The following is a 26,681-nucleotide window of genomic DNA, read 5'->3' as shown; positions in this document are numbered from 1 at the left end:
TTATAACGCTATATATATTTTTCAGTATCAAATATCTACGAGTTCCGTTTATATAACTTCCGTATCAAGTTATGTATTAATTAATTATGTTACCTTTGTAATCTAAGTTGTTATATGTATTTAGTTAAAAGTATAATTTAATTGACAACGAAGTTTGTCGATTAAATTAAATTGAAAACGAAGTTTGTCATAATAACGGATAAGACCATCCCGCATAACAGACCGGACATAACCCTGGTGGATAAGAAAGAAAAGACTACCTATCTGATTGACATAGCGGTACCCAACACTGGCAACCTGCAAAAAACCCTTGGGGGAAAAAATCAGGAAGTACGCGAACCTAAGAGAGGAGATCAGAGAGATGTGGCATATGCAACAAGTAACGACCACCCCGATCATCGTGTCAACTACAGTGTGGTGCCAAAGGCCCTACATAACAGCCTAGCAGCCATAGGTCTCCCAGCGAATACCTACAAGGAACTCCTGTAGGACAGTCAGAGAGTTCCTCGACCAACAGTAACTCCATACATAACAACAACATTACACCTGTGTACTTGGTAGCAATACCATTTACGAGATGGAACCCCCAATCAGGGAGAAATAATATGAGAGCAATAATAATAATAATAATAATAATAATAATAATAATAATATGTTTTCTTAGCGTTTTTATCATTTTGGGTGAATTATTTTTTAATTTAAAATAAATATATATTCTTTACATCACTGGACAATTCTTAATATTTTTGTGATATGTAGGTGTTTTTACTGGACATATCCATTTTTTTCTTTTTAATGGTCTGTCCATAAATACACATATAGGTGCTTGGTACTGTTGATTGAAATGGCAGGAAAAGTAAAGTGAATGTATGAATTAAATTTGATATCCATAAGAAATGAATATTTTCTACGGTGGTATCACTTTTGGCAGGCGGCAGTGTTCGGCTAGTAGCATAAGATTAAATGTGGCAGCACAGCTGTCTGTAGAGGAGTGTTGGCACTTTAATTTTTTTTTTTTTTTTTTTAGTGGAAATCTTTATTGTAACGTTTGCATTGGAAAGGTTTCATATATAGTTTTAAGGAGTTTTGTTTTGTTATGTTATCCTTCAATATAGCATAAAAAAAATAAATTGTGCATTTTGGAAAAATGTGGGGCGATAGTGTTTTGATTCTGTTGATTTCAATTTTTACGGCGTTCCTAGGGGAAGGTAAAAATATCTTTTCAGTCAAATCGCAGTTTTTCTTCAGTTTTACATGTATCAGCCTTAGAGTTGAGCAAAACTTCTGTCTCGAGACCCGGCAAGATTCAGTGGGTCGAGACAAGCTTTGCTGAGTTCTAAGTTTGAATTAACAAGTTTGCGAGACAGGAATTTCCACGCGCCATATGAATATTTGAGCTTGTGATGTTTCCGGTAGGGTCCAACAGGTGAAAAATCTAATGGAATTCGAGACAGATGATTTGCTCATTTCTAAGGTTGAATTAACAAGTTTGTGTGAGAGTAGGAATTTCCATATTTTAGATATAATTTAACCTGAATCGTAAATTTGTGGCACTTGTTGAAGGAAATTTTTGCGCGTGCGCTGCCTACTACGAATTTTATGTATTTTAGTTGATTGCATTGCTCTGAAGTACAGTAACCTCTCCCCAATTGCGGCTTTGATAATAAACGCGATTTTGTTTTTTGTATTACCAAAGATTATTATTATTTAAATATTATCAGCGTATACAGCGCATATCCCTTATTCGTGTATGCGGTTCAATTTAGCCTCCCCAAAACATGACATTATTATTATTAGCCTTATGGCAAGGAAGCCTGAGGCCTATGCTGCACCAGGCAAAAAAAAGAGAAAGAAAGAAAGAAAACTAGAAGGGAATCACCAAGAAAGAGAAGAATGATGATATCCAGCTCTGGATCCTGGGTGTGCCCAGCCCATACTCACCAGAAGTTGAGCCCCTGGGGGGTATGACAATATTCCTTTCACTTTCCAGTTATCGTGGGGGGGGTGCACGCCTCTAGCATTTTTGGAGGGAACTTGTAGGCCTCCAGTACTACCTACTAGAGGCCACTAGGGTGCCACAAAAACTTCAGTAAAACTACTTAATCTAATTAAAAGTGTGCAAATTACCATTAGTAGAGGCATACGATGCAAAAAAGCAAGCTTATGCAGCATCAGCCAAAAAAAAAAAAAAAAAAAAACCTGCCATTTCACCCCTCCATTCATTCCAAATGCCTGCCCAGCCAGCCTTAATTTTATTTAGGCTATCAACTTCCACAACAAAAGATGGAAGTCTGTTCCACCAATCAACTACCCGCTGGCTAAAGGCAAATTTCTGCACATCTGTTCTACAACAGTCTTTCCTCAATTTGAATCTCTGTCCCTTCAGGTTCTTAATCTGAGCAAGAGGAAGAATCCCATCAGCATTCAGCTTGCTGAAGCCATTCAAGGCCTTATAAACTGCAATCTGATCACTTTGCAGGTGCCTACTCTCCAGGTGCTGCAATTTGCAGAACTTAAGCCTTTCTTGGTAAGAGCACCCCTTTGTTCCCCTCACCAATCATGTTGCCCTTCTTTGTACTCATTCTAGCAACTCTACATCCTTCCTAAAATGAGGCCTCCAGACCTGTACACAGTACTCTGTGTGGTCTGACCATTGCCTTGTATAATGGGATAATCACCTCCCTGTCCCTGCTAGCAAAATTCCTATATATTGTTGACAAGACTCCATAACCTTCCCTGGTAGCCCGTCTGCACTGCCCAGTGAACTTCATATTCGACTGCACAATTACCCCAAGGTCTTTTTTACTTTCCACTTCCCTGAGTGTAGTACCACACAATTGGTATATTTCTCTTAGGTTATTGCTTCCCATATGCAGTACTTTTTATTTGTCAATGTTAAACTTCAGTTGCCACTTCTCAGCCTATTTGTCCAACTTGTCTAGATCCATTTGGATTAGCATACTGTCTTTACTGTTGTTAACAACCCTGCCAACCTTTGTATCATCTGCAAACTTGGACATTAAACCTGATATGCCTTCATCAATATCATTGATAAATATACAAAACAACAATGGGCCCAACACCGAACCCTGGGAACTCCACGAAGAGCAGTGTCCATTGATTACCACTCTGTCTTCTCCCACTGAACCATCCCTTTATGCATTGTAGCAACTTACCTGCAATGCCATATCTCTCCAGTTTGTACAGCAGTCTTCCATGTTCAACAGTATCAAATGCTTTCCTGAAATCCAAGTATATGATATCAAAATTATTTTTGGCATTCAGTTCCTTTGTGACCACGTCATAATATCCAATCAAATTGGTCAGACAAGACTTCCCTTTAACAAACCCATGCTGTGTCTTAACTATTACTGCAGTCCTGTCTAGATGATCCTACAAATCTTCTTTAACCAGTGATTCCATTATTTTCCCCAGAACACAAGTTAAACTAACAGGTCTATAGTTACTTGTGTCACCTTTTGAACCTCCTTTGTGAATTGGTGATACATTTGCACACCTCCAGGTCAAAGGGGATCTCCCCTGAGTCTAAGGAAGCTCTCATAATTATGGCTAAGGGTTTGCTTACTTCCTTTGCTGCCTCCTTTAATATAACTGGATAGATCCCATCCACCCCAGGTGCCTTTTTGTTTAACTTCAGCAATTTTTCCTCCACTTTGCTCTCAGTTATTAAAAAATCACTTAGCTCCCTGTTAGAGTTTGATAAACGTCTGGCACTCCCCTCATGGAATAACCCTTCATGTGTGAATGTAGATGCAAAATACTCATTGTTTATCGGCTACTTGAGCATGATCATCAATAGTCAACCCATCTATGTTAAGTGGTCCAATCTGATTTATCCCTTTCCTTCTAGAGTTTACATAAGTAAAGAACTCTTTGCTATTTTTCTTTGCATTGTTTTCCAAGGATTTCTCGTAATCTGCCTTCGCCTGTCTACCCTCCTTTGTGACTTGATTACAGACTAGTTTATATCTGCCATAGGCTTCTGTGCCACCTGATACTTTATATGCATCCCATACATTTTTCTCCTCTACCAAGAGCCTCATTAATTCATTTAACATCCATTTAGGCTTGAACAGTATTTCTTAGTTGGAATGAAAATCCTAGTAGCCTCCAAAATTAAGTTCCCGAAGGCTTCCCATTTAGAATTCACATTGGTAACATCAGTTGATCCCACTCTACAGAATTTAAAACTGTCTGAGACCCCTGTAGTCAACTTTACGAAAGCAATAGCCCTTCCCTTTAGCCTTGATGGTAGATACACCTTTAAGTAATTCGCACATCAGTACATTGTGATCACTGTCACCCAAATGGAGGAGTGACTAGGACTGATGACACTTGTGCTTATTAATTAATTAAAAAAAAAAAAAAAAAACACTTGGTTGAGGAGTGTTTTATAACAACATTTTGCTTCTACATTAGCTTTTCAAAACTTAGTAGGGGCACATATCCCAGAGCTTGCTCAGGATACTGAATACCCTTGCATCAATCCTTGGCATAACTAAAGTGTGAATGCTAGCAGAGTTCCCTAATTTTGTGGAACACATTAAGGAGTGTTTCCCATACTTTTTTAGTCACAGAACATTTCATCTCAAAACATATACACGGAACACTTATGAAATACAAGTTTAGCGAGAGCCAAAGAACTGTTGCTAATATTTTATTACATGTGGCCCACTGTGTATCAGTGCATCTTTATTTCCAACACATGTAAAGCCGAAATTCAAATAACTGCCATTATACTCTTGTTTTGGTCTTTTATTAGTTGGTTTCTGTTTGTTTACTTCACATTTCTGGGGAAGAAAATGCTGTGATTGTTCATCCCCGCTTTGAAATGTGACAATATTGTGTTCGTTTTCATCGACCAAAGTTGCACTACTAGAAGTACTTTGCTTCTCGTTTTAAAATTCCTTTTTTTTCAACCACAAATCTATGGTCACATATTTTAGTAATAATATTTCGAAATACTAATAATTATCAAAAAAAATTTATGCAAGGAAGTGAGTTTATTTATGATATTGGTTCGCTTCCTCCTCCCCTTCAACCCGTGTACTCCAGGCTAAATCGCATACGAATGGCATAGTAGAGCACCACATTGCTACTTTTTCGTAGGTGTCATTACCTCTATGCATACTTCTCTAAGCAAAGCCAGCCAAAATAAAGTGTTCCATGGTCTAATTGATTATTAGTCTATGCCAGTTTATTAATAATCAAAAAAAATTATGTTAAATATTATAATGATACAAAAGTGTACGCTACAATTATGCAAAAATCTATATATTTTACTTTTTGAATTATTAATTACAATTTTTCGCGGACCACTTGTTTGCATCTCACGTAACACTAGTGTTCCGTGGAACACAGTTTGAGAAACGCTGCCTTAAGGTCACAACAAATCAAGGTGTTGAGTGAGAGAGATTTTGGGAACCACTGAAGTCTGTTCTCTCAGTAATGCATTTGTCAGTACCATTTATATGGTGTTATACATGGATGTGTCACTGTGTAGATTTTCCCGTTTTTGGCTATTGTTTAGGGTTAATCTTTAGAATATGAGGCGCAATCCCATGAATTTTTGTGACAACAAGTGATAGGAAGGTCTAGCTCTGTCCACCAATTGCTTACATATACTATTGTTAATCATTGTGATTTTGCTTTACAGAGAATGCTGTTTCTCAAGAGACTACAGCCACCAGGAATACCATGCAGGCAGGCTGGTAAAGCTGACCTGTCTTTTTAGTAGACTAACAATTTTGATACTTTTCCATCCCTTACAGCAGTGGTTTTCGACCTTTTTATAATAACAGCACCCCTAAGTAATTTATTTTATTTTGCGCACCCCTACTCAATTTTCTGCCTGTTAGATCCGATTCTGTGTGTGTGTTATATGATATTTATTACACTAATATAATTATAAAAATTACATTTTATAATACAAATTATACAGTATATAATTTTATTCTTTATATAGAGGTGCTAAGCAAACATCAATTATAGAACACCAAAAAATTAAAAAGATACTGTACACCTTTTTATAATGAAATAAACATATAAATTAAAAAAAAATAATAAGTTTAACTTAAACCCAAATTACGTGGCACCCCTGGAATGTTGTTGTGGCACCCTAAGGTGCCGTGGCAACCCGGTTGAAAACCACTGCCTTACAGCTTTCATATTCTGTTAGTCAAAAAAAAAGTTATGTTAGTTTGTGCCACTAATTCAGAATGGATTCAAGCAAAGAATGGTGTTATAACCTTTAGTGTGTGGTATTGTCTATGGCCACAGTTTTTTTCTTTAATCTGCCCTTAATTACTGGTGTAATGTAACCTAACTCTTTTTAACTAAACGAAAATGGAATCTGTTAAAAACCACACTTCTATAACCTTCAGTACACAGCCTTTCATGCATTCAACAAAAAAAAAATAAATAGATAAAATTGTCACAGGAATAGATCTTCCAATCAGTGAACTGGTGGGCAGAGCTAGACCTGCCTGTCATTTGTAGTTGCAAAGATCCATAGGATTGCATCTTATCTGGTGAGTATGGGCTTGGCAAACCCAGGGTCTTGAGCTGGATATCATCATGCTTCTCTTTCTTACTTTCTTGATGATTCCCTTTTACTTCTGACTCTCTCTCTCTCAGGGTAATACATGAATTTTTTTTTTTTTTTTTGGCTGGTGCAGTATAAGCCTCAGGCTTCCTTGCACCATATGGATAATAATAATAATATTCTAAAAATTAACCATGTGTACTGCTAGTAGTGGCAAAATGAAGGAAGCAAGCTTCTTCACCATCAGCCATAAATAAAAATTACCCATTTCCCTTTCCTATCTATTCTAATATTTAACTTTTTTTCTTTGGATTTATTTTGGACTTGTTTTCATAATGTTTTTTAGATGATCTTACTTCTCCATGTAAAAATGGTGTGATGTAGAAAATATTTTGCATGTGTACCTATCTTGTTCCATCGTGTTTATTTATTTTTTTTTTGTATTTCCACCTTTAAGATTTTTAATATATATTTTATGGGCATATTATATTCTAAATAACGCATTTAATGCCTTATTTAGAATATAATAATGTATTTAATGCATTATTTCGAATTAATGCATAATTTAGCATTAATAATGCATTATTTCGAATTAATGCATAATTTAGCATTAATAATGCATTATTTAGAATTAATGCATAATTTAGAATTAATTTAATGCATTTTCCCCCCATAAAATGCATTATTTTCCCCTTTTTTCTCCTTCCCCCATTTTCAAAGTGACCATAGTCTTGCAAACTGTGGTACTTTATAGGAATGTATTCTCTGTAGTTAGGATTACTGTATACAGTGTACTGAGAAATGTTAGCTTAATATCGTTTTGAGTTTAAAAGGTACATGAACATAATTCCCATTCAAAAATAGGGGAATTATTGAAAGTACTGTTATTAGTCGACCCCCATTCTATAAAATCAAAAGTTGGCATCTATGGCTATGAGCATCGAAAGTTATACACACACACACTTGTTGCAGCCATCTACCACCTTGAACATTTTCAAATGTTCAAGGTGGTAGTGGCTCTCATCATCCAGTGTAATACCACCATTTTGCTTATTGGAGGCTTGAAGTGGTGAAACCCATGTTTAGTTTCTAGAGCAAAATTTCCGGCCTCCCTGTCCCATACTTCTCCTTCAACCCATGCATGGTACTAAGTACTATAGGTTTTGATACCTTTCGTGTTTGGGGTTTTCATAAAAAAAAAAATTGTTGCCTAAAGAACAGTGATAATGATTTGGAAATTCTAAAACGTAACATTTTGGTGATCAATATCAGAAAATTTCTCTAATTATGCTGTGTAACAAAAGAAAATTAGTCACCTACTGGAGCCTATAGGAATTCTATGATTTCCTTTTCATTTATTCACTTTTCAGCATAAACTAAGTACACAACTTTAAATGCTCATAGCTCTGTAACTTTGAAAGTGAGAGATGTTCATTTTTGACAATCATTTCTCCTGAAATTTGGACGTGCATACACAATCCTACTAAAAGTCATGAGACACCTCTGTGTAAAACTGTGACCATGAAATATCTTGGCCTATAGAGATGATCAGCATTTAGCTGGAATTCATGGTTCATTTAAAATGTGTATTCCAAATGATTAGTACACAGAAAGAGCTAAAATAATTTCAGAAGGGAATGATAGATGTCTGTGCATGTTACTGCTCAGGAATTAAACATGCCAAAGTTGAAAGCAGGAAACATTTTTGAAGAAATGGAAGTCCAGCGATAACAATGAGCCAAGAAACAACCAGACCAGGTAGCAGTAAAATAGTAACAGGAGCCAACATGTTTTTAGATGGATTGATACTTGAATTGGCATTAGACCCTAGAGAATCTGAGTTTGTACTTGCAGCAGCAACGGGTCAAGGGTATGCCATGAAGTTTCATAGAAGAGCTGCTCACCACAAACCTTTGATAAAAACAAATCCACATTGTCAACTGGCATGGTGCAAGGCACCCAAAACCTTGACTAGACTGATGGAGATTGGTTGTGTGGAGTGACAAGTCATGCTACGCACTCTTCCTTCTGGATGTGTTGGAGTAAAGACAGCTGCCTAGAAAATGCTTGTTAACCTGAACATATTATCCCAACTGTAAAGCTGGGAGAAGTCATCATCTGGGGATGTTTCTTGCTGTATGGACTGTCCAATCGCCACACTGCATAGAATTATGAATGCCACATTCTACATTGATATTCTGGACATTTCTGTCCATCTTACTTTATGGAAATTTTATGGTTTGTTTTGTTATTTGGTTTTTAGGAGCATTAGCAACTAAGACCATATTGCTCTGGGAATATGCGGTGGCCATTCCCTGACCTTTCCGCATCCCCCATATTTGGTGGAGATGGGCTCGAACCCCATTCTAATCAAGAAGCGTGTGCTACGTGCTGCTGCTCCTTCCCACCTGGTTACGGAGGTGCGCTGAAATTTTATGGAACTATCACTTTCACATGACATGACAGTGAACCAAGAAACAACTTCTTATCACAAAGCAAGGATTGTGAATGTATGATTTAAAAAGAATAACTTTGGAACATTCTAGTGGCTAGCATTGAGTCTTGACTGCAATTGTATCAAACGTCTTTGTGATAAACTGAATGCAGAATTTGGACAAGGTGCCTCTTTTTCTAAACAGCACCTGTTTAAAGTCATGATTAGGGAAATGCTTCTCTTTGTTAGTGCAGCTCAAGCATGCTTTAACCTGTAACACTTAACTGATGGCTACAAAAACAGATGCCACTTTTAAAATTTTTTCAGTTAATTAAATTTAAAAATAAAATAAAATTCTGTGTATATATGATTCCATACCATCATTTTCTAAATGATGACAAAGTATTTATTCTTTTAGTTTCAGTTGAATTAGCTGGACTGTACAAACACCATTCATCCAGTGTTATTATTATTAGCCATATGGTGCAAGGAAGCCTGTCTTATGCTGCACCAAGCAAAAGAAAAATTCCCACATTACCCTAAGAGAGAGAGAGAGAGTCAGAAGTAGAAGGGAATCACCAAGAAAGCAAGAAAGAGAAGAATGATGATATCCAGCCCTGGGTTTGCCAGGCCCATACTCATTAGATGTGATCCCCCCCCCCCCCTGGGGTGATATTATGTCCTAATTTCTCTTTTTACCTGTTGTGTATATTTCCTGATTTATTCTCTCTTTTTTTTTTTTTTTTGTGGTGAATGCTGGTGGCAAAACCAGAAATGAGGGTGGGAGTATGGCAAAAAATGAGTGAAAAAATGCAACTGTATAAGAAATTTAAAGTGATGAAAAGCAGAATAAATTATCTAAATCCTAAATTATGATCCTGAGGAGCAGTTATGCTCTTACTTAACCATACATTACTAACATGGCACCTGATAGATACCTTTTCTAAACTTTTTCTTGTTATTTTTTGTTTAATTTGTAAATGAAATCTAGTGTACCTTTTTGCCCACCAATGTTCTCTAACTCATTATACAGTTTTCTGTTTTCATTTCAATATACTACAAATTAAGAGCATTTAATTTTTCAACATTTTCATTGAGGAAAAAAGCAGTTGATTGGTCAAAACTTTAATTTAGAAATTGTGAAATTTTAAATGATAATACTTAGTTCAATTTTAATATCAAATTGAAGAATTTCAGCCCAAATACTACAAAAATTTCTCAGACAACAAATACACTAAATCTCAAAATAAGTATGATAGGCCATGGTAAAACTATCATACTGTCACTGTAGGGGTTTTGAAATATTGGGGAGGGGATTTCTGGTTAGTTTGGATTGGTTGTTAAAGAGCAGAGGGGGTCTCCATTAATGAATCCCATTGGGGCAGAATTTGTAGTTTTACTACTGGAGACAAAACCTTAATTAAAATTCTCTACACACACACACACACCTACCTAACTTCTGTTATAACAGCTTTGGGGGAACTAATTCCAAAGAGCACTATAAGTGGGGAGGTGTAAGTGGAACCCCTTCCCCTTTTGGACTGTATTTCATCTGTATTTTGTCAGGTTTGGTAGTTAACATTGATATATACATATACATGCCAATGAGCCAAAACATGACCAGCGAGTTATTATGCAAATCGAAGCTACTGCAGGTGAACTACGGTGTATGCATGGGTCAGGACACGGTATAAAAAACACCTGATACTGAGCTCCGTTAATCAGTGTTACTCTTGTTCTTCCAATGGGAAAGGCAGCGGACTTAAATGAGTTTGACAGGCCAAATTGTAATGGCCAGACGACTGGGTCAGAGCATATCCAAAAGGCACGGCTGGTGGGGTGCTCATGGTCAGCCATGGTTAGCACCTACCAAAAGTGGTCCGAGGAGGGGGAACCCATGAACCGCCAGCCAGGTGTTGTATAACCATGGCTCATCGATGCTCGAGGTGAGCGAAGGCTCTCCCTGATGGTATGTGGTAACTGTTGCGCAGCTCATGGTAGTTGGAATACTGGTGGTGGGAGTAATGTCACAACACACACGGTACATCGAACCCTGCTGAAAATGGGGCTGCATAGCTGCAGGCCGCTCTGAATGCCCATGCTAACATGGTTCACCAGCAACAGTACCTACAATGGGCACGCGAGCATTGAAACTGGACGTTGAGTGATTGGATGAAGGTCGTCTGGTCTGATGAATCACGTTTTCTGTTGCACCATGTGGACAGCTGGGTACATGTGCGTCATTTACCTGGGGAAGTGATGGCACCTGAATGCAGTATGGAACGAAAACAAGCCAGTGGCGGTGGTGTCATGCTTTGGGTGATGTTCTGCTGGGATACCCTGAGTCCTGTCATCCATGTGCTGGGCACTGATGTCTACCACCTATCTTCTTCTTCTTTGGTCCTTAGCTGGCAGCTGGGGGAGGCGGTTGGCCACGCAACCAGTATGCTGCTGTAGGTGCCGCAGGGTTTCGGACTTGCTCTGTGATGTTCTTCCATACCTTACGATCCATGGCGTCAGTCCTGGCCTGGTTAAGGTCGAGACGTCGGCTCTTCAAGTCATTTTCCACTTGCTTGGCCCACGTTTTCCTAGGCGCGGTCCGTTGGATGCTCCATTGGGTGGGTCGTTGTCTCCAAAGGAGTGTGGATGGTATTCTGTTCGTGCCCATTCTACATACGTGGCCTAACCATCTAAGCCTTCGCTTCTGGATTTGGTCGGCAATGGTTGGTTGCTGTTGGCATCTGGTGCGGATGGTATCATTAGTGATGCGGTCGCGAAGAGAGATGCCCAAGATCTGCCGCAGGCATCACATTTGGAATACCTCAAGTTTGTTCAAATCTAACTTGAGACAAATCCATGTTTCCGATCCGTAAAGAAGAATGGGCAGGATCAAAGTCCGGAAGAGTCGGATTTTAGTCTTTGTGGAAATGTTGGTCCTCTTCCACAGACACCATTTGAGCGAGGCGAACGCAGTGGCCGCCTGTCCAATTCTGCTGTGGATTTCCATGGTGGATGCAACTTTCTTCTCCTGGACCAGCGACCCAAGGTATTTAAAGTCCTGCACTTGCTCGATCTGGACGCCTTCGAGATAGATAGATGGTGGCTTGCGACCCATCTGTTGTCAGGGCCTTTGTCTTACCAGCATTGATCTTCAAACCGTATGGCCGGGCAATGTCGTAGAGGATGTCCGTGGCTTCAGTGTCGTTACCGGCAAGGATAGCACTATCATCAGCAAACATCAGGTCAGTCACATAGTGATCCTTGCCATATTGTATGCCCTGTCTGTTTCTGAATGCTTGCCTCATAATGGCGTCGACCACGATGTTGAAAAGCAACGGGGAGGCTACATCCTCTTGGCGGACTCCAGTTTGGATAGTAAATTCCTCAGATAAATCGTTCTGGATGCGCACCTGGCTGGTTAAACCATTGTATGCAGTTTGGAGGAGTGTGATGACTTTTCGAGGTACATGTTCAACCTCTAGTAGTTTCCTTAAGGCAGGCCGGTGGACACAGTCGAAAGCAGACTTAAAGTCAATGAAAACAATGACGGTTCGCTGTCCACACCGGATCCTCTCCTCCATCAGCTGACAAATGGCAAAGATTTGATCACAGCATCCTCGCCCGGGTCTAAATCCTGCCTTTTCTTCTCGACTGGTTTGCTCGCGATGTTTTTGCAGTCTTGACTGGATGATCTTCATAAAGACCTTTCCGATGATGGAAAAGAGGCTGATGTCACGGTAGTTCTTGCAGTCCCGGTTATCACCTTTCTTGTGGATCGGTACGATAATGGCTTTCCTCCATGTTAGCGGAATTTGTTCAGTGCACCAGATGGTTTTGAGGAGCGAGTGTAGTCGGCGAAGCAGTACATCTGCCCCGGCTTTGATCGCTTCTGTGGTGACTTGGTCCACTCCTGGTGCCCTGCATTCTTCAGGGATTGTATGGCTGCTTTCACTTCTACTGTAGGCTCAACATCGATCATGGAGACCTCAGGGGGGGTCGATCGAGAGTGCTGTTGCTGGCGGTCCCTGAGGTGGGTCGTGATTATACAAAGCTTTGAAGAATTCACTCCACCATTGCAGGCGTTCGGATGGTGATCGCACGAAGGTCCCATCAGCATTCTTGATGTTGTCACTAGTCAATTTGGTCTTTCCACTCAGACATCTGAGGGTGCGGTAGAGAGTGCGGTACTCGTTCTTGGATGCCGCCACTTCAAGATCATCTGCCACTTGGTTCCAGTATGCTTCTCTTTCTGCTGTCATTCTTTGTCGGACTTCTCGGTTTAGCTGCCGGTACCGTTCAAAGTCGACCAACTTTGCCTGTTTCCGTTTGTCCACGAGGTCGAGGCACTCGTCTGATATCCATGGTTGCGTTCGATGTCGGGCAGGTGGACATAGGGGCTTGGCACATTCCAGGATGGCATCAGAGATCTGCTTTTCTTCTTCATTTATATCCTCGGGCACAGCCAGCATCTTGAAGCAGTTGGATAGGGCGATCTGATATGCCTGTTTGTTGGCAGCATTCATTAGCTGCCTCCAATCCAGCTTGGCTGACCGAGATGATCTTTTTGCATGCCGTAATTTGAGCTGCACCTTAGCCCAGATGAGATAGTGATCATATTCCGCAATCAGGTCCCCTCATGGCACGAACGTCCATGAGTGATGAGCGAAATTTGGCATTGATCAAAATGTAGTCCAGGATTGCTGAGTCCTTGCCAGATGGATTTCGCCATGTAAGTTGATGTTTTTGAGGGTGTAAGGTGTAAGGTGTATTTAGTGTCAGACGGCACCAGGGGTTCCCCCCATCTCCGCGTAGTTTTCATTGTGGGTGTACCAGTTCACTGGAAATGCCAGAGATTTAAAAGTGTATGGATATTGTATATGTGTAGTGCCGTGTACCGTTGTTCATCTGGTCGTTTAGCCGCTGGACCCCTGCTGAGGCCCAACGTTGCCCCACCTTAGCCCCGTGGAGGCAGACCAGGAACCCAGTAGACTTAAGTTACCCTGGCAGGTCCTGCCACCTAATTTCCTGAGATTTCAGTGGCTAGGACCTAAAAAAAAAAAAATAAAAAAAAATAAAATAAAAAAAAAAAAAAATAATAAAAAAAAAAAATAAAAAAAAAAAAATAAATAAATAAATAAAATAAATAAATAAATAAAAAAAAATAAATAATAATAATAATAATAATAAAAAAATAATAATAAATAAATAAATAAAAGAAAATAAAATAAATAAAGAAATAAAATAATAATAAAAGGATAAATAAATAAAAGGATAATAAGAAAAAAAAAAAAAAGAATGTATTTATATTGCATGCATATATGCATGTATACAAGCACATATATGTACACACAACGTGCATACATGTGCCAACGTCAATCGTGGGGTTGACGTCGCTTGAATTGGGCCAGAACGTGGGTGAAGATATTTTGGATGTATTTAAATTTAGGTGTGTGGGACTTCGCTAGCGTGAAGATAGAGAGGGGGGGAAGGCTGAAGTCTGGGGGGAGAAAGACAGAAATATGGAGCCAATAGGGAAGACAGCCCCAAGTTTAGTGTGGCATGCCCATGCCCCACCAGAGTGGAAATGAGGGGGGGGGCGACGAGAGAATCGTCTCCCCGGGGGAGTAGGGTTTAAAGGTGAAGGGGGCTAGGGTGCCCTCTTCAGGCTGCCGTGAGGCTTTGGGAGCTAGGCTGCAGTTTGTTGTCTCTATTCTTGTCCACTTGATTCAGATTGGGACACTCATGAGGCAATCCCTGTCCCCCCTTTTTTTTTTTTTTTTTTCTCCGTTGATTCTCTTTTCTTCTTCTTTTTTCCTTATTTTCTTTATTCCTTTCTTTTCCGTTCATTTTCTTTTCTTCCACAGTTTTCTTTTCCAGGAATTGTCTCTGTCTTATGCGATTTATGTTACTGTACTATCAGTCTCGATGTATAGCAATTAACACCCTTCTCCTTGTGAAGAGGTCCTGTGCATACTGGGAGAGCGCTCGGTACTCCTCTTCCGTGTCAATGAAGTGATGTTCAAGTCCTTTGAGGAGGTAATGGATTTTCGTGATGAGGGTGCATCTGAGGTCTTCGTATTGTGGGCAGTCGTAAAGCAGGTGGTCCCAGCTTTCGACCTCCCCGCACGTGCAATTTGGGTCATCGACGAGGCAGAAGCTGAACAGTTTCTGGTTGAAGGGTCCATGTCCTGTGAGTAATGAGGTCAGGTGCAAGCCCGGGAAGAACCAACCCGGTTGCCTTGGGTATATTTTGTTCAGTTCTGGAAAGAATTTACGAGTGATCTCGCCCTTTGTCGTCTCTGTCCATCTTTGCTGCCACTCCTGAAGGAGGTAGGTCTGTAGTCGGGCTCTTTCCGTTTTTTGACTGCTTGCTGGGTTGATTGTGAAGTCCTGATGATTTGCGGCCACTCCCTTTGAGTGCAAGTAGAGCAGTCCTGCTTTCACAGCTTCTAAATCCAGGGGTAGCGCGCCAGCAAGCACCTGCAGTGCAGGTGTGCTTACCGTGCGGCAAGCTCGTGTGGTTGTCAATAGGATGGTCCTATGTGTCATATCCAGGATTTTCTTGTTGGTTACCAGTGATGTTTTGGTGTACCATACTGCAGCTGCGTAGATTATTGCTGGAATGAAGGTTGACTTATAATATAGCATTAGGGTTCGTTTTTTCAGTCCCCAATCCTTCCTCGTAATCCTAGCCACTAGGGCTGAGTATCTTCTTATTTTCATTCTTATGTGTTTCAGGTGAGGTATGAAGGATAGGTTATTATCTAAGATAACTCCTAAGTACTTCATTTGCTTGGTGAGTTTGATGGTCAGGCCATTTATTTTTATTTGGGGCGGACGCTGTACCTGAAGAGTTCCTTTCAGCAAGATGGATATGGTTTTCGTCGGTGCAATTTTTAGCTGGTTTTTTGTGGCCCAGTATTGTAATTTCTGCATTGCCTCATTGCCGATGTTTTCCAGTTGGACTCTGGAATCTGCCTCAATAGTAACAATGAGATCGTCCGCAAAGGCCTGGGCCTCAGCCAGCCCCAAGTCCTGGCACAGGAAATCGTCCAAGACCATGTTCCAAATGAGAGGACCCAAGACAGACCCCTGCGGACATCCCCTATGTATGTTTCTTGTGATTTTTTGATAATTTGTATTTATTTCCACTCTTCTGCCTGAAAGGTAGTCTTCCATTGCTTTGTATAAGTTGATTGGTACTGCAGCTTCTCTCAGTCTGTTCAGGACGCTCGGCCACCAAAGTGAGTCGAACGCCCCGGCAAAATCGACTGAAATGACCAATAGATATTTTTTCCTGCACTCTTGTGCTTTCCTAAGCAGATTTCCAAGGGCATCCACCGTAGAGGATCCTGGCTTAAAGCCAAACTGATTTTTAGCTGCTAGGCCTGCCCTTTCGTAGTGGTTCTGTATCCGCATGTGGAGTAGCCTCTCGTACAATTTACTGACTACTGAGAGCAGAGCGATGGGTCTGTATGATGATGGACATTCTGGGTTCTTAGTAGGATTTTTCAGAATTAGCTTGGTGTTTGCAGTTTTCCATGCTGCAGGGAATTTCCCTGTTTCCAAACATCTGTTGTAGAGGGTGAGTAGGATTTGCGGAGCAATTTCTACTATTTTTTTCAGTATCTCCGGTTCAATCATATCAAGTCCCGGGCATTTGCGGTTTTTGATCCTGGTAGCAGCCGCGCCGAGTTCCTCATGGGTGAAGGGGGGCTCGAGCGCAGGGGTGATATATTTTTCATTTTCTTCGCAAATCTTATGTTGTTCTTGCAGAGTTAGGGTCGCGGGTTCCTTGAAAATTGTGTCGAGTATATTACCCATTGATTGCTCCCAAGTGGTTGTATAGTCTCCTTGCGAGGTCCTTGTGGTGCTGATCACCTCCCCCCTGGGCAGTTTGTTTGTAGTCACCTTGTAAACTACACCCCAGGGGTCAGTTCTTCCTGTCGTGGATACTAGACGCTCCCAGGAACGCTTCTTGCTTTTCTGTATCGCGTCCGTATACTGATTTCTGACTTCTCGATAGCGCTGTCTTAAAGCCTCCACTTCATGTGCAGGCCAAGTCCTACTGGCTCTCTGGAAATCTTTCCTAGCTTTTTGCATCTGGCGTCGAAGCACGGCTATTTCTGGGGTCCACCAAGGAACAGCACCAAGTTTTGGGTTTTTTCTTTTGATTGTTCGATCGCTAATGGTTTGTATTAGGTCTGTAGTCCCCCTCAGAAGGTCATCCGGGTCATTTTGCGGGTTTATACTGGCTGGGTTGCTTTCTATGGCTGTGATGAGCAGGTTTTTGAATGACATCCAGTCTGCTTTGGCAACTGCATATCTGTTTTTCTGTTGGTTTGTTCGTGTTACTGTTGTCAGTTGTCTGATTATTTTAAAGGTGATTGCACGGTGGTCTGAGGTAGTCCATGCCTCCTCCACCTTCCAGTCAGTCACAAATCCCGCCAAGTTCCTAGTAGCTAGGGATACATCGATCGTTGCCTCCCAGAGGGTGTTGCAAAAGGTTGGCAAGTGGTGAGGTTGATTTAGCACTGTCAGCTGTGATCCTGCCAAGTAATCCTCAAGGAGTTGACCATTTTGGGTTCCACGCCTGCCAGGGGTAGTACTGTGCCATGTCGGGGATCGACAGTTCACGTCAGCTCCTATGATGATTTTTTGGTTTGGTAGGATGTCCTGCAGGCATTGAAGATATTCGATTGCAAAATCTATCTGTTGTCCTGGTCTACAATAGAGTGCCACAACGTACAGGTTCCCTAAAGCTGTTTTTGAGGGTGCTGGAAATGGCTGTTTCCAATGATCAGGTTGTTAGATGCAGCAAAGGACAACAAACGTAGTCCGTTGTCATTGATCTTCCCATGGCCAAACTTGCCCATTGTTGTTTCCCAACCAGATCCGTCCACGCCAATGTGGGCATTAAAGTCCCCTGCGAGGATGATCACTTCTGTCTGCGGAATTGAATCCAGCGTATGTTGGAGCTGGTTGTAGAAGTCATTCTTGGTCGGGTCCAGGCTAGTCTCAGTTGGCGCATAGGCGGAGATAATATGGGTCTTGATGGTGCCCTTGACAGTAAGGACTGCCAGGCGGTCCGATATTGGTTGGAAAGTGATCACACTACTGGTGGCCTGAGCATCGACCATAAAGCCCACTCCTGCTTCTAGTTTCTCACCACCAGAGTAGAATAGCATAACCGCTTCGTTAGGTGCTGGTGGTTGGATGATCATCGTTCCAGACCCGGTGAGCCTTAATTCGGATAATGCCGCGATTGATATCTTGCACCTAAGTAGTTCTTGGGCAATGATTTCCTTTTGTCCAACGTGGTGCCCCGTTCGAACATTCCATTCGCCAATGTTAATTGTCCTTTTCGGCGTAGTAAGCTTATTGCTGTGGCCAGTGATCCACTTCACACCAGCACCCTGGGGACCCAGCACCTATCTAAACATCATTGCTGACCAGGTACACCCTTTCGTGGCAACGGTCTTTCCCTCTGGCTGTGCCATCTTTCAGCAGGATAATGTGCCATGCCACGTCTTCCGGATTGTTCGAGAGTGGTTCGCGGAACATGGTATTGCCCTGCCCTCCAAATTCCCCAGACATCAGTCCCATCGAGCATCTGTGGTTTGTGTTGGAACAGCAACTTCGATCTGCTGTGTCTCAACCACGGACCTTACAGGAGTTAAAGGATCTGCTGGTTATGTGTTGGTACCAGATACCACAAGAGACATCTAGAAATCTTGTAGCGTCCATGCCTTGCCGGGTATGAGCTGTTTTGGCTGCACACGGAGGACCAACATCGTATTAGGTAGGTAGTTATAATGTTTTGGATCATCGGTGTGTGTATATATACACACATATATAAGGCACCTCCACAGCCAGGTGAGAAGGAGCAGCTAGTGCGTAGCACACGCTTCTTGATTAGACCGGGTTCGAGCCCGTCACAACCAAATACGGAGGATGCGGAAAGGTCAGGGAATGACCACCACATATCCCGGAGCAATATGGCCTTAGTTGCTAATGCTCCTAAAAACCGAATAACTAACATACATATGCACACACACACATTTTTTTTTTTTTTTTTTACCCTCCAGTGTTTACAACACTGATTTATATGTAAGTTAAAAACCTGCACACTTATTGTACTATGCTTGCTGTTTTGGCATCAGCAGCCTTTCTTTGCATGCTGTTAAAAAGATTTTATTAAATTAAACACATCTTGAGTAATATAAACATGATAAATGTACTATAATAACAATGCTACCATTGTTAATATCATAATAACAGTGCTTCCATTGATGTGGTTACATGCAAGACACTGATTGCTGTGCCAGCAAGAAAAGCAAACAACCAATGTTGAGTTTAAAAAAAAAAAAAAAGCTGAGCAGAGTGTGTGAATGCAATGGTAAGTGGCTAGATATTGAGTTGTAAAGAGCGGCCTTTATACCTTCTCAAAAGTCATGGGTTAAATATGAAACAATTGAACTTCATCTGCAATGGCACTGATTTTTATGAAGTAAACAAACTACACCATGAATGATTTATAGAATTTGGTCTGTATCATCCTTTTCCCACCAAAAATTTTCAAAACGTAAAGAGAAGGCAGTTTATATTTGAGTTTATTTCTTCTTGGGATTTTAAAAAAAGTGTTATGTGAGAAAGAGTTTTAATTGGGAGTGTTGTAAATTAAAAAATGCATGATACTTCATATAATTGATCTTGGGATTAGAAGAAAAAATCAGGAGAGTGGTGTAAGTGGAAGTATTATAACAGGAGTTTACCATATATGTGTGTGTGTCACATGGTGTTTCTGACTTTAGTGTTGGTTACTTGAATGAGGCAAATAACTTTTATCCTTCACACCATGGTTGTAAAAAACGTATGCTATGGGCTGTATATAAATTGGTATTGCAACAATGTGCATCTAAGTAAAAATTTAATCATATTACACAACAATTATACTAAATATTCATATAATTTCAAAAACAGTTTACTTATTTAATGATTTTAGTAGAGAATCAAGTGCAGGTCACATTGAAATTATTTATAGCTTTCTTGCACTATAGAATTGAGGCTTCTGACTAGTTTTTAAATATCTATTGCTGGACACTAATTCATCCCCCTCTCACCATACTTCTCCTTCAACCCATGCACGGTACTAAGTACTATAGATTTTGATACCTTTCGTGTTTGGGGTTCTCATAAAAAAAAAAAAAAAAAATTTGTATGGTTCCAGTTCAAGCAGGACAAATCTGGTGTATAATATGTGCAGATATCACTCTAAATAAAGTCATTAGTTGTGCCCATGTATCAGAGTGTGGTGACAGAACAATGGCAGAGAAATAACTGCGGTGCTAAGTTACCTTGCCTGCCCCGTGGAGATGGGCTAAGTTGTCCTGTGCAGTAATATAAGTAAAATCTCACCATGAAACCATGATAAAGGATCATCTTTAAAAAATGCAGATATTAAAGTCAAGGCCAGTTGAGTACAGACCACATCAGGGCAGCCAGAAAATTTAATAGTCTAATTTCATTAAATTAAAATAATGTGGCAGCAACATAACTTATGGAGATGCCTGTTAAGGTTCTGTTTTGATTATTAATTATGTTTGTATGCTTCATTCAGGATTTTCTGCCTGAATGATCCAGTGGTGTTTTCAGGAAACCTTGCTCCAAGGTACTGCAAGTTTTGCAATGTGGATCTTAGACTAGGTGTTGTGAGAGTTGGTGATAATTTGTCATATATCAGGCAAATCCATTTAGCCTTTGATGAGTTAGTAGTATTAGTGGTAATAATGATGCAATCTTATATAGTATCAGCAAAAAAACCCCCCAAAATTACAGTTAACCCATCCACTTCCATAACAACAGATGGAGGCCTGTTCCAACAAGCTGAAAGCTGGCTGAAGGCAAACTTCCACACATCTACCTACAACCAACCTTTCCTCAACTTGAATTTATGCCCCTTCATGTGTGTAGTCTCAGCAAGTGGAAGAATGCCATTAACATTTAGCTTATTCAAGGCTTTAAACACTTCAATCAGATCTCCTAGCAGGTGCCTAGTCTTGAGATACTGTAATTTGCAGGACTGAAGCCTTTCTAGGTAAAAGCACCCTTTTGCTCCGTTCACCAGCCTGGTTGCCCTTCTCTGCACTCGTTCCAGCAGATCTACAAAGGGTACTAGGAAATTTTTGCAATACAGCTTTGTTTATTTAATTTTTTTCAAAGTAATTTCCTCTACATTCAATACACCTCTCCATCCTCCGAAACCAATCTTTAAACCAGTTCTGCCAAGTTTCACTAGGGAGTAAAGCACACTCGTTGTCCCAAGCCCGTAGAAGGTCCTCATCACTGGAAAACCGCCTCCCTTTTAGCTTCATTTTCACATGCGGGAACAGTTCAAAGTCGCAGGGAGCAAGGTCTGGACTGTAGGGAGGGTGCTCGAGAAGTTTCAGTCCTGTCGTGGTCAAATATTCGGTGCAGGCTTTGGCGCAGTGAGCTGCAGCATTATCGTGATGGAGGTACCAGGTGTCCATTCTTGACTTTGGCCGCAGGTTCTTCATAGATCCAATGACTTTAGGCAGGCATTGTTCAGTATACCACTTAGCTGTGACTGTCTTCTGCGTGTCCAAAACGACACGTTCCACAATTCCACTCGATTTGAAAAATACAGCTATCATTTTCTTCTTTACAGATCGGGATTTTCTGACAATTACGGGTGTGTCGTCATCATCGAGACCCAAACTTTGTTTTGAGCCTTGGTCGGCAGATCGTAATAGTACAGCCAAGTCTCGTCACGTGTCACGATGTTGTTCACATACCGAGATTGTCCCTTATCAAACTTTTTTAACATCTCCCGGCACCAAGTCACACGTCGTGTCATCTGCTCTTCAGTCAGTTGATGCGGCACCCAGAGAGAACAAAGTTTCTTCACGTGCAAATGATCTTGCAGAATCGAACGAATTGCTGTTGGTGCATTTAGGCCCAAAGTATCCTCTATCTGTTGGTAGGTCACTCGCCTGTTTTCGTCAAGCATTTTCCTCACAGCAGTAACGTTTTCCTCCGTAACTGACGTTCGTGGCCTTCCCAGCCTCTCAGAATCCTCCAGAGTGAAATTTCCCCTTTGGAATTCTCTATACCACCTGAATATCATTGTACGATGTGGACAATCATCATCTAGTGCAAGAGTCATTTCTTCTAAGCACTGGTCTATGGTTAAACCACGCACGAAATTATACCGCAAAACTGTCCTTATCTCATTTCGTGACCACGATGCCATCGCAAGCACTTTACACTCTCACTACTAATGAACAACTGAGCCCATCGACTTGGCGCGGCAGCTACTATGCACGTATGAACATGTCTCAACATGCAGCAACAAGCAGCTTCCTGTGATTCATTGTTGCGTCATATTGCAAAACTTTCCTAGTACCCTTTGTACATCCTAAACTGGGGACTTCAGACCTGTATACAGTACTCAAGATGTGGCCTAACCATGGCCTTATACAAAGGGATTATTACCTCCTTATCCCTGCCAGCAAAGTTTCTGTATATCATTAACAAAACCCCATAAGCTGCCCTGGTGACATGGGAAATCTCAGATGATACTGAATCGAGAAAGTAACATCATCTGGGAAGCTTCTGATGATACTTAGCTGACCCTGGTATAGTAACAGTAAAAAATTATTTTGCTCAGAGAATTTCATGTCTGACTGCACAGTTGCTCTCAGGTCTTTTTCATTCTCCACTACCCTGAGTGTAGTACCACACAGTTGATAAGTTACTCTGGGGTTACTGCTATCCATATGCAGTACCTTGCATTTGTCAATGTTAAACTTCAGCTGCCATTTCTCAGCCCATCAACCTAATTTTCCAAGATCTGGTTGCAGTAGCTCATCCTGATGCCTGTCATTAACCACCTTGCCAACCTTTGTATCATCTGAAAACTTAGACATTAAGTCTGGTATATCTTCATCAATATCATTGATAAATTTTGAAAACACCAATGGTCCAGTAGTGGAGTTCCCTGGGGAACTCCACTAATAACATTAGTCCATGAAGAGCTGTGCCCTTCGATAACCACTCTGTCTTCCACTTAACCATTCCTTTATCCTTAGCAGTAACTTGCCCTTAGTGCCACATTGCTCTAGTTTGTACAGCAGTCTTTTATGTGCAACAGTATCAAAAGCCTTCCTGAAATTCAAGTATATGATGTCAAAATTATTTTTTGCATCTGGTTCCTTGGTCACTGCATCATAGTAACCTATCAGATTGGTTAGATAAGACTGCCCCTTAACGAATCCATGCTGTGATTGCAGTATAATTGCATGCCTGACAAGATGGTCCTGCATTGCTTCTTTAACCAGTGATTCCATTATTTTCTCTGGAAAAGCTCAGCCACTAGGTAACTACTCAAAATTCTTGAAAATTTTATGATTCATTACCCCTTGACCACAAAGTGAAAGCTGATCTCCTGAGAGATTTAAATCTATCCAAAGGATCTGCAGAGCTTTTAGGATCAAAACTGAAATCCAAGATCTGCTGGCCCCAGAACATAGTATCAACGTTGTGAAAATGAAGTGGTTTCCCTATTTTTACAAAGAAGGCTCAGTGATATATTGCAATAACATTCTTGCAGTTTTTATCTTGTTTAGAATTTTGTCAGCCAACAGAGTAGAAGCTATTTATTGGCTCCTCAAAGCAAAGCTTCAAAGGAGTTCTCCTTCATAATGGATACAAGTATGCATCCATTCATGTAGCCCATGCAGCAAAAAGAAATTACAAAAATTTTATTCTTCTTTTGGAAAAGATTCAGTACAGGGATCATGATTGTCTAGTGTGTAGAGATTTTAAGGTTATTGTTTTACTATTTGACCAACAACTTGGTTACACAAAAATGCCTTACTGTCTGTGCAGGTGAGCAAGAAGTGAATGCTGAAAGGAAGGGAAAGTGTGGCCACCAAGGCAGTCTCTGATACCAGGTTCGAAGAACATTACAGATGAGTTATTAGTATATTGAAACAGAGTACTCTTACCTCCTCTGCATATAAAGTTAGGTTTAATGAAACAGTTTGTCTAAGCTCTGAATAAAGAAGGAAATTGTTTCAAGTATGTTTGCACTAAATTCCCATCACATATATTTTGAAAAAATCAAAGTAGGAATTTTTGTTGGACCTCAAATTTGCAAGCTGCTAGTAGGCTGTATTTGAAGAATCCATGAACCAAACTGAAAGCAGTGCTTGGTTTTAAATATGCATTGTGGTACGTGACACTTTGGGAAACAATAAACAGTCAGATTGTGACTGATATGTTGGAGAAGTTCAGAAAACTAGCTGCACTATGAGTGTTAAGGTAGACTTCACACTCCCTCATCTCAACTATTTCCCAGAAAATTTAGATAGGTGAACAGCAGGGTGAAGGATTCCATCGGGATATAAAAGAATGGAAAAAAAGATAGGAAATGTCAATATAATGACAGACTACTGTTGTTGCTAAAAATTGGTGCAGCTAGCTGCCTGAGGAAGTCAAAAAGATGCAAGTTTAACCCAGTCTGGTGTATAAGAAATCCAGCAATCTATACATGACAGGAGGAGGATGTAGCCTTTGATATTTCTGTTTTTATGTATTTAATCATAGTTTTATATAAAAATAACCTATTTGTAAAAATAAAAAATAAACCAAAAGTACTGCAACCAATATTTTTGATTTGTTTTTTTATTTGTAAAAAATTCTGACTGATAGAGCAAATTTCAAGTTACTTTTGAAATTTCCATTACAGTTCAGATTTTTTATCAGCAGTAAAACATCAGAGAACTTTTCTTATGCAGACTGGTGTTATTAGTTGTAGTATTCCCTCATACTAACAGTTTTCTTTAACATTACCTCATGTGCACCAACACCAGTCCTCTCTGTTAACAAGCACTGGCCATGCTTGGGAAAAATTCTACTCCATGAGCCTTTCATAATCTCTCCATGACTGAATTGATTGACAAGGCTGTTATCATAAACATCCTTTTCCTCCTGTCTGTTTGCAAAATTTTAGACACTTTCAAATTCAGCCCTAACTCATGGCTTTTTCATTACCTCATACTTGTTAACTAAAACTCAGAATGCCTGTGCTTTATATCATTAGAACGAAAATGTACAACAGTATCATCTTTTGTGCTCTTAACCATCTATTGTTAGTATGATGTCTGACAGATGCCAGTTTTTAAATTTTTCTGTTTTTTTTTTTTTAAAGTTGTAAATGAAATCAAATTCTCCCATGTACCTTTGCCCACCAATGTTCTCTAACTACTTATGCATTTTTTTTTTGCTTTATTTCGATAAACTGAACTACTAGACATTAATTTTTTGTTTGGTGTTTAAGAGACACCCAGTGTGCAAAAACATCTGTTCTTTTAGACAACCCCCATTCCCATGTGGCATCCAGCAATAAATGTGTAATCTTGCCATAGCACTTTGGCTTTGCCAGCTAAATTAAAAACCAAGATGCCATGCGAGCATCTGGGTTTCAATCCAGGTGATGTGTAACCTTGAAAATTTTTAAAAATATGATAAAAACTTTATTATTAGTTTCTCATTTATTTTTGTTTGATATTTTTTAATTGGGTTTAGCAAATCATAATGACTAGATCACTGTTTTCAATTCAGTAAATAAGCTAAAAATTAATATTTTATAATTAAACTAACAAAGGAGTAAACTCAGATGTCATGTGAGCACCGTTGTTGCTTGTGCCCTTAAGGGCACAAGCAACAAAGGTGCTCAAAGATTTAACCTGTCAATGGTTAACCATCAATTTGTTGAGGTTAAAAGAAGATAAATGCTCTACAATATCACAAGCTTTTGCCTTGGCAGGCTTATCCTTTTCGTATTCTGCCTATCCTTATTACATAAAATATTCCTGGTGCCAAGCAGTATATCCCATAAAATATGCTGCTTGGCTGCACGACCCCTAGGGGAACCCCACATTGCCCACCACCACTGGTAGGTGAGCCAGGCTACCCATTATACTCTGGCTGGCCTCTGCCAAGGTTGCCCGAGCTTCCTGACGGAGACCAAATAAAAAAAATAAATTAAATAAAATAAAAAATAAAATAGTGTCTGTAGATCCCTCACTGTGGTCAGTGCCAGCAATCCCACACCTAGATCAGTGCCAGCAGTATATCCTACCCATTTCGGGTTTGCAATGACTTTTCAATCCCGCACTCAGAGGAGTGCCAGCATCCTGCCCCTTGGATGGTGCCTGCAATAAATCCTACTCTATTTGGGTTAGCATGGTCACATCTGTGTTGTTCTGGCAGGGGGGGGGGATGGAGAGTTATTGCACGTTGGTCTGTGATAACTCTTTAGTTCTTGGGCTCTTGAGTTTTGCAATCTTAGCTCGCCTAAGTGCAAATGTTTCCTGCGCGTAGGTGGTTAATGCCTTATAGGTATCTTCCTCGAGCATCAAAATGAATTCTTGATTGTGAGGAATTTAAGCCTAATGTTGTCGTAGCTGGGGCATTCATATATGAGTTGCCACTAGGACTCCTCTTCGCTGCAGTGGCAATATGGATCATTCTCAATTCCCATGGCCATCAGTTTTTGTTGGAAGGATCCATGCCTATGTTCAGCTACAGTAAGGTCTGCATACATACCACACGCAGTACATGGAATAAAGCCTTGATTTGTAGGAGAGCCTTGGG

At 40.4% G+C, this 26,681-nt stretch overlaps 1 protein-coding gene across 1 annotated transcript in view; it reads left to right on the top strand.

Annotated features, from left to right (window-relative positions):
* The first annotated feature begins 1,094 nt into the window (after positions 1 to 1,094).
* LOC150087354 (calcium load-activated calcium channel) overlaps positions 1,095 to 26,681 on the top strand; it is a 147,766-nt gene continuing 122,179 nt past the window's right edge. Inside the window, exon 1 of the mRNA XM_090372017.1 lies at positions 1,095 to 1,208. Within this exon, the coding sequence (XP_090228143.1) occupies positions 1,148 to 1,208 (61 nt within the window). The 5' untranslated portion in view covers positions 1,095 to 1,147. The remainder of the gene's footprint in view (positions 1,209 to 26,681) is intronic.

This window comes from Mastigoproctus giganteus, chromosome 4 (genome assembly GCF_048544385.1).
Source record: "Mastigoproctus giganteus isolate SK-2022 chromosome 4, ASM4854438v1, whole genome shotgun sequence".
Taxonomy (NCBI): Eukaryota; Metazoa; Arthropoda; class Arachnida; order Uropygi; family Thelyphonidae; genus Mastigoproctus; species Mastigoproctus giganteus.
This window is presented reverse-complemented; position numbering and strand designations above follow the sequence as displayed.